This window comes from Neltuma alba, unplaced genomic scaffold (assembly GCF_004799145.2).
Source record: "Neltuma alba isolate B1F8T4 unplaced genomic scaffold, ASM479914v2 tig00011485_pilon, whole genome shotgun sequence".
NCBI classification, from domain to species: Eukaryota; Viridiplantae; Streptophyta; class Magnoliopsida; order Fabales; family Fabaceae; genus Neltuma; species Neltuma alba.
The window spans coordinates 233,018-248,167 of NW_021636154.1; the positions used below are offsets into that span (position 1 = coordinate 233,018).

Sequence of the window (15,150 nt, forward strand, 5' to 3'; positions counted from 1 at the left end):
ACTCTACCTCTATATATTTGGTTTTTTTTTTCCCCTTATACATTTAAATCCGTGTTCCATCATTTGTTTAGTTTAGTCTGTCATGGAAGAAAGGACTAATCAGGTGAAGTGGCTGCTAGCAGATATGGCAACACTGGAAACTTATATTGCGAGTGATGGCTTGTTAATGTTTCAAAAAAGGCATACATATAGCATAGAGAGGCCGTTTCTTCCAGCAAATTCTCATTCATTTTAGAGACACTTTTTAGATATCCACGACCGCAGAGAAATAAATTTCACATTTCTTTTTTCTTTTCCTTGTGAACTAGAAAAATTATACTACCTCCAGTCTTTATTATAAGAGCTAGTTGACTAATTTAAGTAGATTAAGGAAGTTTATTACGTTAGTTACTTGTAATAAATGGGCATTGTCTTTCCTAAAATACCCTTGCTAATCATGTGTATTAGTTAGAATCACAATTTGATAAAATCTTTAACATGTGCAACTACCACAAGGACTACTTGGAAAAAATGTATAAATATGAAAGACAAAGTGGATTGGGGTCTTATATTTGTGACCAAATTAAAAATCAAACTAGCTCTTATATTAAAAACCAGAGGTAGTAGTTTCAGATGATGTGAGACTTTATAGTTGAGAAGTTACTGCAACAGGGGATGGCTGTGTTTTATGGTTGATTATTTGCCAATACATATAGCTGCTTTAATTAATGCATCTGAAGTGTCTGTTGCAAGAGGTTGTAATGTGCCCTTGTATTGGACCACAAGCACTAATCCTTGGCGTTGAAAATGATTAGTAGTTAGTTTTCAAGCCTTGTAATGACTCATTATCTGCATAAGGTATTAATATCTTGCCATGTAGTAAAGGCGCATTACCATTTGTGTAATTGACAATCTAATCAGTAAACACCTCCCGGCGCCTTGTTTAATTTGTGTGGTCCAAATCGTTACAATTTATGAAGCTATTGTTGGGGATACTATCTATTTCAGAAAACTAACTCCGGTCTTTACTTTATCAATTTAGGCATCGTAAAGGAGTTGAGGCACAAATGTGTTATTTTCAGCCTGCAAAAAGGAGCTTGATGGGAGAAATTGTAGCTCTAGTGAGGTGCATAGAATTTCAGTCGTTGTATGGAGAGGTTATCATTTTCTCTTATCATTTATTAGGATGACAAAACCACATCAATTATCAGTAAGAAATCAAAAAAGCTCCTCCACCCATTTGCTATCTGGGCTGTGGGAATGACATGTTTTGGTTTACGATGGTTGATTGATCTGCTGTAGATGGTGGAACCACCCTTTTCTCTATTACAAAGGAGTAGCGATTGGATCCTCCAAGGCTCTCTATAGACCTCATGTATTCTGATGCATTGTTCTCTATAATTAGAGCATCCTCCAACTCTCTCACAACATCATCCATCTCAGGTCTGAATCTTGACAAGGTTTCAACACATGAGTGTGCTACTTCCACCACTCTCCACAGTGCCTCTGCATGATATCCTCCTTTTATGCCAGGATCCACAATTTCATCAATTTTTGCTGCTCTTATATATGGTTTAGTCTGCATGCAAATTTAACATACAATAAGTATATGATTATTGACTAATACTAGCTGCATCATGAGTGCCTCATTCTCTGAAAAAGATGGAACTTGGATTATACCCATTCTACTAGGCTCCACTCATTGCGTGGCCTGTGGATGTTGAGAGGTTCCCGACCACTCACAATTTCAAGCAGAACCACACCAAAGCTGAAGACATCACTTTTGGCAGATAACTGCTGGGTAGTGTAGTATCTGCATATTCATAAGTATGAGCTTTTATTTTGGAATTGATACAAGAGTCTGAGCAGTCATTGTGGCACATAATTGTGCAAAAACCATGACTTTTAAGAATAAGAACTAATGAACTACTTGTTCAAGGTAGAAAAAGAAAGCAATGCAATAAAGTTTTGAGATGAAATCATTAAAGTAAATGTATTTACTCGGGATCCAGATATCCTGCTGTTCCTCTTAGTTCAAGAGAAGCACCAATGTCTCCTTCCTGAGGAGCATATTTTGAGAAACCAAAATCTGCTACTTTAGCTGTCATGCTATGATCCAGAAGTATATTGCTCGATTTTACATCCCTATGTATAATGGGACGCCCCGGAAATGTATGAAGATATGCCAAACCTGCTCAATTTTTGGGGAAAAAGTAGTAAAAGTTCTAGCCTTTTCTTGTCCTTTGTTTATGTAAATTAGTTTCATGTATTTCAGCTTTACATATGATTTTGTCCTCCTCTGCACTAGGATTTCACGCTCATGTCTTTATCTTATTGGTGACATTATGCTAAGACGTGTCTAAATGAGGTATATTTGTCTCCATTTATTTATTTATTTTTTTTTTCAAAACAAATTGTTAGCTACCTCGAGCTGCACCCAGAGCAATTGAAAGTCTGGTTGGCCAGTCTAATACTTTTCTCTTTGCTGGTTCTCCTGTTGTCAAGCTGACTTTCAGAAAACAATGGGTATCAAAATATTTAAGCTAAAAGATTTTTAGGATATTTACCATAAAGTCTATCCTGTAAAGAGCCATTGGACATAAAAGGGTACACCAGAATTTGTTGATCCTTTTCACTACAGTAACCAAGAAGAGGCACCAAGTTTTCATGTTGTATCTCAGAAAGCAGATTTAGCTGCAGGATGCATAATAAACTAGTCAAACGGCATGACTTATTGTAATACTATTGATAGCCTTCTCATCTTTCTGTCACTTTCCAGGCAATGGAAATACCAGTTTTAGCATGACCATTATATAACCATGGGAATTTTGATAGCTAGCAAGTTGTAATAGATCTATTGTACCTCATTGTCAAATTCCTTAGTTCCCTGAGTTGATGTGGCGGACCGGACTTTCATTGCCACTTCTTGACCATCATCTAGAATGCCCCTGTAAACACAGCCAAACCCTCCTTCACCTATTAATGTTTTGTACTTCTCGGTGGCTGCCTCTATATAATCCAGGGTAAACTTTTGAATACATGCTGACTTCATGAAGAAATCGTCTTTACTGGGCAAAGAGAAGATTATATCTGCATTTTTGTTTAGAACTGTTATATACTTACAATTCAATGTATGCGTGAAGATTGGACCAACAAGTCTGACTTGTCAAACAATTACATAAGCATATTCCTTAAAAACAATGAGAGTTGTTCATGGCCATGAGAAGGGCATGATTTATTATTTTGGCCAGATGATAGAAAGGAAAAGCACCAATAAAACACCAAGAAAAGGAATTACAAAACTGGTAGAATCACTCAAATCTTTCATTTTTCAAAACACAAATGCTGATAGAAACGTTCTTCAACTCACTGATGTTCTTGTCAGTAGATATGCAAAATTAGTATGAGCCATCTGTACAAAAATTCACACAGGATATTTTAATTTTCCTTTCTCATTTTGGTCAATATTTGTCATCATGCATAAACTTGCGTGCAATGTCCTCACAGAAGTACCTATGATAAAAGTGATGAAGAGTAGGTAGTGATGGAGAATAGAGAAAAAGTGATCCAGGAAACAGGTATTGTGATGGAGAATAGAAGACATATACTCACTTGTTGCCATTGGGTTAGGGTATTTCTTTTCATCAAATCCTCCCCAGGGAATTGATATTTTCTTACAACGGCAAAGAAAAAGAAATCCGAGAGCAAAAGTAACCAAGACCGCCCCACATGTGACAGTTCCAATGATGAGTGGTGCCCTTGATCTTTTATGATTGCATCTTCCATAACTGAAATATCAATTTAAAACAAGTAAATTTTTGTTCATTATTTTCTAGCTTTAAAGTTTCAGTCGTTTTTATGCGCACCACCCCCCCCCCTTTGGGGGGGGACTTTCATTGTTTCGGTGGATATTTCATACTCTGAATTGAGTGAACTGTTGAAGTTTGATGGGACCTCCTTGCTCATGTGAGGATTGCAGCCGAAATATCTGAAAAAATAAAATACAAGCTCAATTTATGGACAAATTATGTGTTAAATACAGAAACAATCAAAGCTTAGAGTAGTGGAATTCCTCCGAAGAAAAAGAAGACTTACAAGGATTTTAGATGTGATAATGAGGCAATTGATCCCTGAAGCGATCCCGTGAGATCATTGTAGCTTAGATCTCTGATCAATAAATGTAATTGAATAGAACATGTAAAGATTAAGCTCTACTGTTATTACTAGTATTGGGAATTGATGGAGATTCAGTATAAATGCCCAAGTCCCACATTCACATTCAATAATAGTATGCGATTTTTTTATGGAATATTTAAGTCAGGTGGTTCTTCCAATAACTAGCTTTTAGGAGAGGATTTCCTATGTTAGTTAAGTATGTGCCAGTAGTAGTGTCAAACAAGAAAAGTTTTGATAAAATGTCTCAAGGACTAAGCACATTCATATTAGCATGGAAGATTATGATTGTGACTTTGAAACTTTATGTGCATACAATAGGGTGCTATGCAAAGGATGAATATTAGAACATGTGAATACAAAAGGATCACTTGAGTGTTTCATTTCCTTGTGCTTACATCTGTATATTGTCGTGGCACTCATTTCAGCTAATTTAATTCGGTGATACTTTGTTGCAGCTATGACAACACAGCATGGAGCGGATGGCACGAAGAAATTCAATGTTACTTATTAGATCTCGAGATCAGATGCCAACCTTTTAAACTATAATCCAGATGAACCATAGAGTATTGTTTAACATTGGCAGAGATAACAGTATTGTTTAAGCTTAACTTATATCATCCAAAGAAGTCATAGTTGAAATTGAGACGATATATTTACAGTGATATCAGCGAAGAGGAAGGAGGAAATGGGGGTACACTGCCATTGAAGTTATTATGACTCAGGTTCCTACACAATCAAATAATTATAGCAATGCATCAGAAACCGAGTTCACAGGAGGGGGGGGGGGAGGTGGTGAACATAAGGAGCTCCGACAGTATTACAGTGTTTCTAAGTTGTTCAACGCAGTGACACCTGAAGGAATTGGTCCTCTGAGATTACTTGAAGAAAGATCCCTGAAAAGGCATATTTACACATGGAATAAATCACCTCCCAACGAGTCACAGGGAAGCCAAATATTTTGCTTTTAATTAATTAGCTGCATTTGTATAAGAAAAGTGAGAGGACTTACAGCTTATTGATAACAGTTGAATCATTCAAAAGATCGCATTCTACTCCATTCCAAGGAAAAGGCATGCATGGGTCTCCACTCCAACTCTCTAGCACTTTATTGCCTTGGTTTTGCGTCTGCAATTCTTCTGCCACCTTCAGCATTTCTTTCACTGAAGGAAGAAAAATGATGCTTGTGAGAGAGAAGTGGATAGTGTGAGGATGAAGATGACACTTGTGCCTGACACTTATATACACTTACAGTTATTATGATTGGTCTCTTTCATCCATGGAAGAACTTCCAGAATTTCATATGCATTACAAAGTGGTCCGTATTCAGAACTCGATTCTCTGGCCAAGGTTAAATTGATCGCACCAGTTGATGAAACATTCAGCACTGTGTCTCTATAGTTGGAGCCTCCAGCCAATATATCAAAATTCTTCTCTTTAATGTCACCATTGAGATAGATGTCAAACACTCTTTGGCCTGACCTAACAGTATTGTTTAATTCAAGGAAGTAGATGAACACGCGGTAGTCATGGTTCCATGTCTCTGAGACATTGTGAATGAACTCCAATCTCTCAAAATGGGTAAGAGCAGTTCGTAAAACTTGAAGAGGAGGAGTCACATTGGCAACTTGGCCAGAGATGCTGACATTGAATGATGATATGGGAGATGCCGATGAGCTTGAAGTTCCTTTCCAGATTCGGTCATTTGGGTCTGTTGGGTACCTGAAATAAGTAAGATTCCTCAATACTATAAGTCTCTTATTCTTTGCTTCTGAATTTTTACAGTTCTTACACGATTCCAAAGCCATAAATAAATGCGGTGGTTTTCTATTAAAGACTTGAACTGACGCCTATAGCTATCTTTTCTCTGCAAATATTTCCTGCTCATCACGAAAGTTACAACAAAAAGGGGGGAAACAGATTACATACCTGATGTCACTTACAGTGCCCCCTGGATTATTTCTACTGACCAGTTTTACAACGCTAGAATGTAAATCCTGCAGATACTCTTCATGTATAGGCCTTAAATCGATCTGAGAAATATAAGGATTCCCATCTTCCTGCTCCTCCTTCACTAAGCAAAAGTCTATGGAGCTCTTAGATGCTCTGAAAATTCCCTCAACTAATTCCAAGTCCTGGGATGGTCTTACTGAACCTAATGATGTTACTGCAATTGACACATTAAAGGAAAAATCCTCAAGTGAATTGTCAGATGGAAATGAGCCCCTTAACATATAGACTTTGTTCTGAATTGTTGGCAAGCTGTAACATCTCTTTCCCTTATCTGTAATATCAAACACTCTTGCTCTTTGGTTGCCTGTTTGGTTTGCGTTATGATTGGTCAAGCTTATGCAGCTAGTTTTATCTGGAAACCAAGTGTAATCTGATTTGTAACTCAAGTTGGTCTCTGGGTCTGTGTATCTTGAATCAGCACAACAAGCTATGCTTACAAATCCTGCAATTTCAGCAGCATTTAGGATTCTCTAGGATGATACAGCATGCAACTATTCTTTGTATTTATCTAGCTAGCATTCTTTGTGGAGGAAATTTAATGCATATAAGACCATAATACAGCCATTCAAGAAATCATTTACACGAAGTCACTAACCTTCATTTGCAGAAGATGATCTGACGAATACGAAAATGCAGAGGGAATATACCAGAACAAGTCTGAATATCCAAATGTCCAATTTCTCCATCGTTATGGTCTGAAAGAAGCGTAATCCCCCTATGTTCAAGCTTGAATCCATGCCAACTAACTTTTCATTTTCCAGCAACTTCCGTCCACACACACGCACACAAGCTGTTCTTTTCTATCAGGATTCTTCTGTATCTCAATAATTCAGATGGAAAAAGATGGACCTTGGCCAACTTTATACCTCTTCCTATAGTTTTCAAATGCAAGATTTTGAAGCTGTTCTCAACTAGCCATGGTGGGATGGATGGTCAAGAGGAAGGAGACTCGGCAATATGTGCATTTGACCTCAAATGTAGAAACTGCAGGAGCCAGGAACAAGATAGAGGATGAGTTAGAGCTAGAAGAAAAATCGAGAATTAATTAAGATTATTTGTTTAATTTTATTTTAAAGTCAAAATTATTTGTTTAATTAGTTTCATTGGATGCTATACTATTATTAATGTTGGTTTGGTGTAGTGGTTGCTTCATTTTGTATATGATATTGAATTATTGATATATAGCTTAAAATAATAGAACAAAGACCAAACCTTCGTCTTCTTCTACCTTCATGCCCCTAACTAGTCTGCGTTTCATACTGGAGGCTCTCTCACAAACATAGTGATTTCTGTAATTTAATCCCCACAAGATAGTGAAGTTTTGATTTTTTTTTTTCAATCATTGTTTGCTTTCAGTTCAAAGAAGCTTGAAATTTCAAAGTAAAAAAAAAAATTAAGAAGAGGCTCAAGGGAATCCCAAAAGAACAGCCAACCCCTCAAAATCCTGAGTTTAGTGCCGAATCGTTCACATGAATAGACTGAAAACTACATGTAAGATTAAATTAACCTCCATGTACAGGAGGACTTTTGCAGAACTTGTGGACCTGTAATTTTTTTACTTTAATATTTACCATAGCATGGACTATACCTATTACAGCTATATATATGTGATGACAAGATCCAAGATTCAAGAGGAAGAACATGTTGAAGACTATATTCTTCAGCCTCATCACATATACATACATGATAAATATCGTCTTCATTCACATTTTTTATTTTTTTTTGGTCAGCATTTGCAATTTTTTTATTAACACTGTTGACGAAACTAACAGCTTTTAGCATAGCATCGATTAGTAATGAAAAAAATAGTATTTGAAAAAATAGATAATTTTTTGCATGATTATTACATGCGCATGCATGTAATAATATCAAAACTACATGCATAGCAAGACAAATGTATAATATCCCAACGTAGGAAATTCTAATTATCTTAGTAGGAAGGAGGTCCCTGGTTAATCCAATGAGCGTCCCACTTTCTTTTTTATTTAATCTAATTTATGCATAATCTTATAGAAACATCCAAACAAATTATAAAATCTAAAGACGAATTCAGTCCTCTACTGAATTACAATTGTGAAAGATGCTAACATCTGACTCAATTGTATATAATTTTTAATTTAATAGCAAGTAGCTGATTTAATAATTGACATTAGCATTGAGATCACTCGTTTGATTCCCAGTTGAGTAATAACTGGTTATTTGTCAAGCTGGGGCAGTAATTGTTCTACAGTAATTTATTGGTCACATAAAATAAGTTAAATCTATATACATAAGAAGGTGAATAAAAATAGCTAAAATATACTTTTAATCTTTAACTATACATCAAGCTTTAGTTTGATCCTTTAATTTTAAAAAAATATATTTTTAGTTCTTTAATCCTAAAACAATTAACAATGATGATATTAAGATTTTAAATATGGATAAAATACTTTAAATACTAGCATATTAAGTTTATTTATAATAATAAATAGATATTTTGGCAGATTTTGACTTATCAATCATTAGAAAAACAGTCAAACTATTACTGTTCTTTATTATAAGAACATTGATGCTTATGGCATGTTCCTATATATAAGAGACACTTAAAATTGTCTCTACTTTTTTGTGTTGATTTCCTATTTTATCCATATTTAACTCATAGTCTCTCTACTTCTATATTTAATTGTTCTCATGCTCTCTCTATTAATGAAGGCATTTTTAGAAAAAAAAATTATACTTTTTACACATTAATTGTTTTTAACTAATTTTAACTATTTATCAGAATTTGTCTCTTATAATAAAAACGGAACGAATATAAAATACCAACGTAACCTATTTATTTTGGCTTCATTATCGAAGGTAAAATAGGAAACTCCGAAGCGTGAGGGACTTCAATGATATCAAAATTCCGGAAAATCCACAAAAGATACCGACGCCAGCGTGAATCAGTTTCACTTATTTAGTTATATTGCGTGACGATTCATCAACACGCGCGGGTGAGTAAGTTTCGTTTGAATTGCATGACGATTCATCGGCTCAGCTTTCAAAGTACACTGCGTGTTTTCGTACTACATTTGAGTTCCCACAATTTGTACATTGTACCTTTCACGGTATGACGTGCATTGTTGGTTCAATTCCCTATGTACCGTTCCTGCCTGTATATATCTGATCGAATACAGCTTCTTCCTCATCCCTACTCCCTGCAATTCGGTAATCCCCATTCCCCGCACCCTCTTCTAGTTTATGGAATCGTTCATGTGATAGACTTCTTGTAGACCAGACTGGAGGATGGAGATGTTTGTTTTTCTTTTTCGGTCTTTTATGTCCTTAAATTTTCTTTCATTCCTCTCGTTGACTAACCCGCCGATCCCTTCGCGTCTAATATCTTGTTGACCATTATGTAATCGACGTTCTTCTGTGGTTCGACTTTATGACTTTATGGGTGCCAACAAGATTTCTCTTTTACATTTATTGCTGATGCTGATGAGTTTGTAACTTTAAATTCTTACTGAATAAGAAAGAAAGTATATAATTGCGAGGGACTGATACTTTTCTTCGCCAAGTTGCTGAGAGATGGCTGTTTTTCAGGTTAAATTGAGAGATGGAAGTCGAATCACGTCAAGAGTTTGAATGGATCGAGGCGCAAAAAATTGCAGTAGGCGTGGACCTTGTGGCCGTGGCAAAACAGCAGCTTCAGTTCCTGGCAGCTGTTGATAGGAATCGTCAACTCTACGAAGGTCCTGCTCTAGAAAGAGCTATCTACCGGTGAGCACTCCAGGAATTGTCTATTGTTTTCAGTACTGGCTTACAGAACTCAGTTGCTTGAATTTCCACTTCCATGAATCTAAACATAGACTGTGAACATCTTTTCTGTCTGAGTTCAGTGTTTGGAAGATTGAGAAAGAGCTGCCCTCGGTTTCTGAATTATTTACTTTCTGCTTGTGGTTTCTGGTTATTGGTTCTTTTATGAGGGACCTCTATCTTATGCATCTAATCTATATATCTACATATAATGTAAAATCTATAAAAGTCGCATTATTTATATATCATGAATAGTCCATGCATGAGACCCACAATCTAGTTCTATAAGTTATTTTCACCCATAGTAAACACTGCTTAATTCCAGTACGAATGAGTCACTCTATTTTGAATTGTAAGGTTTCCAACATAACACAGAAATAATTCTCTACGCCGAAGTATTTAAATCAAACAGGTCTGTAACTTGGTGTCTGTAACGATGCATTTTGTTCTCAGTTTGCCCTTCCTAGTAATGAATTTCTCTACTTTTGCACTTCTTCCTATGAGAGATTTGCCATATAATTGTTGTTAAGTAGGTTACCCTTGTGTGTGTTAGAAGTTTGATTTTTTCCCCCTAATTTACAGTGGCAATGCTTGGTTAGGTATAATGCTTGTTGGCTTCCATTGCTTGCCAAACATTCAGAGTCTCGGATTCTTGAAGGGCCTTTGGTTGTTCCTCTTGATTGTGAATGGGTTTGGCATTGTCACAGACTTAATCCGGTGTGCTTCATTACCACAAAACATTTCTGTTCCCTGTTTTTCAATTGCTGTTCTTTTAATGAGTTGAGTTTCTAAGCAAGGGCATGGTTCTATGCCACAGGTGAGGTACAAATCAGACTGCGAGGAACTTTATGGACAGATCCTTGACAACTCTGATGTTGTCTCAACTGTTCAAGGAATTTGTGGGAAGCGAACTGAAGAAATTTGGAATAAAATGTATCCTGATGAGCCCTATCATGCTGATTTAGTGAATATTTCATCAGAGGATATTACTGTAAGACTTGTGAAATGCACCAAATATGATCTGGTTTCTGCTGCTAAGAGGCAGAGTCCATTCTTCTACCAGGTAATGGATGCTTTTCCTGTTTCACATGTCACGTCCGATGACATTTGTGTTATCCGTGCTCAAGGATTGAAATAGTTAAAAGAAATTTGGGCATCATGGTGTACTGGGCCACCTCTCAAAAATTTTAAATAAACTCTGCCTCCTTTGTTAAAATCTAGACACCTATGTTTATACTCAATCTGACTCCTTCATTTTCATCTAAATGAGGGTTAACTACTGAATCAAATAGCTTTTTGTGATTTTCAAAAGAAACTTCTGTTGGAAAAGAATCATTAAGTTCTGAAACTTTCATGTTTTGTATGTGAGGAAGTTGGTTTTATGACGGGTCCAAAGGCTTCTTTAGCAATAATACATGGCGGTTGATGGCTGATTTTCCTTTGAGAGTTGTCTTTTTTGCTTTTATCTTTTTGGGCTTTTTTTTTGGGGGGGGGGGTGTTGCATGGCTCCTTTTCTTTCCAGTGGAACTTATAACTTTGTTCCTTTATGTGAAAGGTATCAAGACCCCACATGAGCTGTGATGTCTTTATCAAGGAAGCTGTAGCCCGATATAAAGGCTTTCTGCATCTAATTAAGAGAAACAGAGAGAATGGCATAAAACAGTTCTGTGTTCCTACATACGACATTGACCTAATATGGCACTCTCACCAGTATGCCCAGTTTCTTATTGTAAAGACCTCAAAGCAGCACTTGGAAAGGTATTAGAACATGATGACATGGACCCTGATAGAACAAAAGGAAAGAAGCTAGATGTTGGTTTTTCTGGAACCACCCAAAAGTGGGAAGAGACGTTTGGTACAAGATATTGGAAAGCTGGAGCAATGTATAGGGGTAACGCACCATCTCCGGTCACAAGTAACCCTTCGTCTAACATGATGTTTGAGAAGGTTCTTTCTTCCACTGACCATCCACTAGAAATTCAACTTCAAGAAAGGAAAGTTGTGGAGGTACTTCCTGATCTCCTCTTCTATACTATATGTCACGTTTTATGAGCTCCACCTTTGAATAATAAGTTCTATAGACGTGCATATAAGAGTCCACGCCACATGCTTGAGACATATAACTACATAGGTCACTGCTGCATATCACGAGAAAATGGTACAAATATGCTGCCGTTAAATCTGCTCTAGGGCCATTCAACTTTTCAGAGTGACCTTCAAACAGTTAGGCAGCATGGAAAATATTTTATCACCACCGAGATATAGCCATAGATGCTTTGAATGTTATGGAAAATTTGATTCAGAATTTAATTAATAATTACTTGTGAGTAATACATAGTTACTTTTGTTTTAAATTTCGAGAATAATAGTACCACTCTCTCTAGTGTCTCGTAAAATCTTACTCTTTCTCAATTTATAGTTGCCTTTGCACTCTGAACTAAATTATTATACTGGATTATTATTTTCTTCCTGAATCCTTTCCCAGGTTCTATTGGAGTTTGTTGGGGTTAAGAACTTACCAGAGGGACACAAAGGAAGTCTCACTGTTGTATTTTCCAAATCACTGCCGGATATATTTTTTGATGCTAAAAGAAAACTGAGTATTTCGTCAGAGGCTGGAGAGAAAATGGTTGCATCTTTCCAGTGTGAACCTACAGGAGAGCTGCATTTTGAGCTCATGTCACATTCTTCTTCCACTTTGTGTAGAAGATCATCAAAGACACTGGGCTTTGCTTCTTTGTCTATGCAGGACTACCTTGATCCAGTTTCAAAACTATCCACTGAAAGATGGTTGGCATTGGTGCCCAATTCTGGTACCATGAGCTCAGAGCCAATCTTGTTGCGTGTAGCCATCTCACTTACTCCCCCAGCTCCTGCTCCATATACGCTTGAAATGATTCAATCTCATCCATTTTCTGAAACTTCCTGCTTCTTCAACTTTCCTGTTAAGCCTCAGCATTCCAAGTGCTGGACTCATGTGACAGATGAAACTGGAACCAGAGTCATCAGCCTTCAAATGAGGTACATTCTATGTCCCTTGTGGTAGATACTAGTTTTGTAAATTCCTGCCAATTCTGCACATCAGATGTAACTTATTTTGCGGTTTGTTTTTGTCCTGGAAATATCAGCATGTTTTGAATAACCTCCCAAGTCCATCAAAGCATTTTCTGTCCTTGAATTCCCAGATATCCATGAAGCTATTCTTTTGAAAGACTTCAATATGTGTAACCAAGAGCCATTATTGTTTGCTACTGTAGCTGTTTTTCTTTGGACATAGATGTCAGTGCCTCGCACTCTTACTGACATAAGTCATACATTTATTATTTCTTTTTTTTTGGGGGGGGGGGGGTTTTCAGGGTTCAATCACATTTATGAACTATGGTTGTGTTGCCAAAATAAGACAATCCTCTTGTAGATAGGAAACTTACAATAAAAAGAAAAAAAATAGTGATCTGATATTTTAGTCCAACTTAATGAACTGAATCTTCTGATTAATCAAAGCTGTTCCAAGTGAGATATGAGATTTGTTTACTCAAGGAACAGCCTAAATTCAAGCTGCCCTGTATGTCATGTGAACATTGCGAGTCCTTAGTCTGTGTTCTATATTTTGTGCAAGATTTACTGTCGTTATTATAAATTCAAGCTCTTTCCTCTCTCTAATTGCATTTCAGAGATTTGAAGAAGGCCAGGGATACTTGGATCCCCGGAAAAGAGGTTATTGGCCTTATGATGTCTGGTGAAACACGAACTCTTGCAGAGTTTGTGGGAAATGGGTGGTCAGTGATGGACAATTTTTGGTTGTTTCACCTTCCAAACAAATTCAGAGATGATGGTCATCTCTTTGTAGTTACTGGCACGAGAATGGTAAGTATGCTTAATAATTCCATTTTAATGATTGTTTGCCATGCCAGGAGCTCCCTGGGATCTTTATTACAGCACACCTGTTTTACAGCTAGCTCTTCTGCTTTTGTTTTTTCGGGTACAAAGGGGCAAGTTGAACAGCTTGAAAGCAAGTAGGATCCAACCTAGGACCTTCCATAAGCAGGGGAAGTTTGGTGCAGGGCCATACGCAGTTTTCTGCTACCATTTCATAACTGACATGAAATATTGATTTACTTTTGTCTGGATTGTAAGTCTTGAGGTACTGACTGGCTAAAAAGAAAAAGGTGTTGGTACACCAATCACTTTGTGTTGGTAAATGTGCCAGATGGTGAGGAATGGGTATAGACCAGCGACACTGCTGAACTGGCATTGTCTGTTAAGCATTGAGGCCTGAGAAGTTTAAGATAGTTCAATTACCATTCACAGAATGAGCGGTGATGTATTTGACGTTTAGCAAGGAGCTTAACAAAGAAATAACTTTTTGTTGACACATTCAACAATAGCAAATGGAGCAAAAATGAGCTGCAATGTCACTAATGAAGATAAGGGGATGGTAGAAAAACTTGAATTTCCCAGTGTAATTATGATAAAGGGTACTGCCTCTATTCCTGGTGGTTGTGATGGAGGCTTTGGAAGCATAATAAAGAGGGGTGGCTGTGGAGACGGTGGTTGTGGGGCAGGCTGTGGAACCGTGGAGAAAAGTGGGGAAAGTGGCGGAGTGTTCGGAGGCTGTGCTGTGTTTCGGGTGATAATAAATGGGGCATTGATGAACACCAGGACAAGAGGCCAAACCCGGAGAAAATTGGGCAATGTGGTGGCTGCGGGACAGGCTGTGGGGGAGGCTGTGGGGGAGGTGTGGTGGAGGCTGTGGGGCTGTGGAGAAAAGCAGGGAACGTGGTGGTGTGTTCGGAGGCTGTGCTGTGTTTCAGGTGATAAATGTGGCATTGATGAACAACAGAACAAGAGGCCAAACTCGGAGAAATTGGGGAATGTGGTGGCTGTAGTGCGGGGAGTTGTGGGGCAGGCTGTGGAGCTGTGGAGAAAAGTGGGGAATGCGGTGGCGGGTGCGGAGGCTGTGGCGTGGTTCGGGTGAGGTGATAATATGCCGTTAATGAACAACAGAACGAGAGGCCAAACGCGGTGACTGAAGCAGTAGCTGCCTGATATATAAAAACTATGTGTTGCTGAAGGAACCAAAACATATATCAATAAGGTTCCCGATTCCGTATATTTAAGTATATTCTAAAACATAAGGATATGGTATTAAGTAACGCATCAATGTTCCTCAAAATATGTAAAGGATATAAGATGTATTCTCAAAAT

At 37.4% G+C, this 15,150-nt stretch overlaps 2 protein-coding genes across 4 annotated transcripts; one reads left to right on the forward strand and one right to left on the reverse strand.

Annotated features, from left to right (window-relative positions):
• Positions 1–1,054: 1,054 nt before the first annotated feature.
• LOC114714108 (nodulation receptor kinase-like) lies at positions 1,055–7,129 on the reverse strand. 3 transcript variants are annotated; one of them, XM_028898802.1, is made up of 16 exons: positions 7,032–7,129; positions 6,761–6,860; positions 6,082–6,607; positions 5,405–5,874; positions 5,165–5,315; positions 4,977–5,048; positions 4,813–4,881; positions 4,075–4,146; positions 3,899–3,967; positions 3,592–3,767; positions 2,843–3,069; positions 2,547–2,673; positions 2,405–2,473; positions 1,981–2,170; positions 1,660–1,792; positions 1,055–1,558 (listed from the first exon to the last, which is right to left on the reverse strand). In XM_028898802.1, exons 2-16 carry the CDS (start codon positions 6,849–6,851, stop codon positions 1,223–1,225), a joined length of 2,778 nt encoding a protein of 925 aa, XP_028754635.1. In that variant the 5' UTR covers positions 6,852–6,860; positions 7,032–7,129; the 3' UTR covers positions 1,055–1,222. The 3 variants fall into 3 exon arrangements, with proteins under 3 accessions (XP_028754635.1, XP_028754634.1, XP_028754633.1); XM_028898801.1 differs by having other exon boundaries at positions 6,761–6,955; XM_028898800.1 differs by having other exon boundaries at positions 6,761–7,129.
• Positions 7,130–9,372: 2,243 nt separating this feature from the next.
• On the forward strand, positions 9,373–14,311 carry LOC114714083 (glycine-rich domain-containing protein 1-like). Its single transcript, XM_028898775.1, is given in 8 exon segments — positions 9,373–9,717; positions 9,746–9,909; positions 10,545–10,662; positions 10,763–11,008; positions 11,501–11,657; positions 11,660–11,952; positions 12,431–12,966; positions 13,617–14,311. Coding segments are annotated over 7 exon segments (1,860 nt in total). The 5' UTR covers positions 9,373–9,717; the 3' UTR covers positions 13,963–14,311.
• The last annotated feature ends 839 nt before the right edge of the window (positions 14,312–15,150 follow it).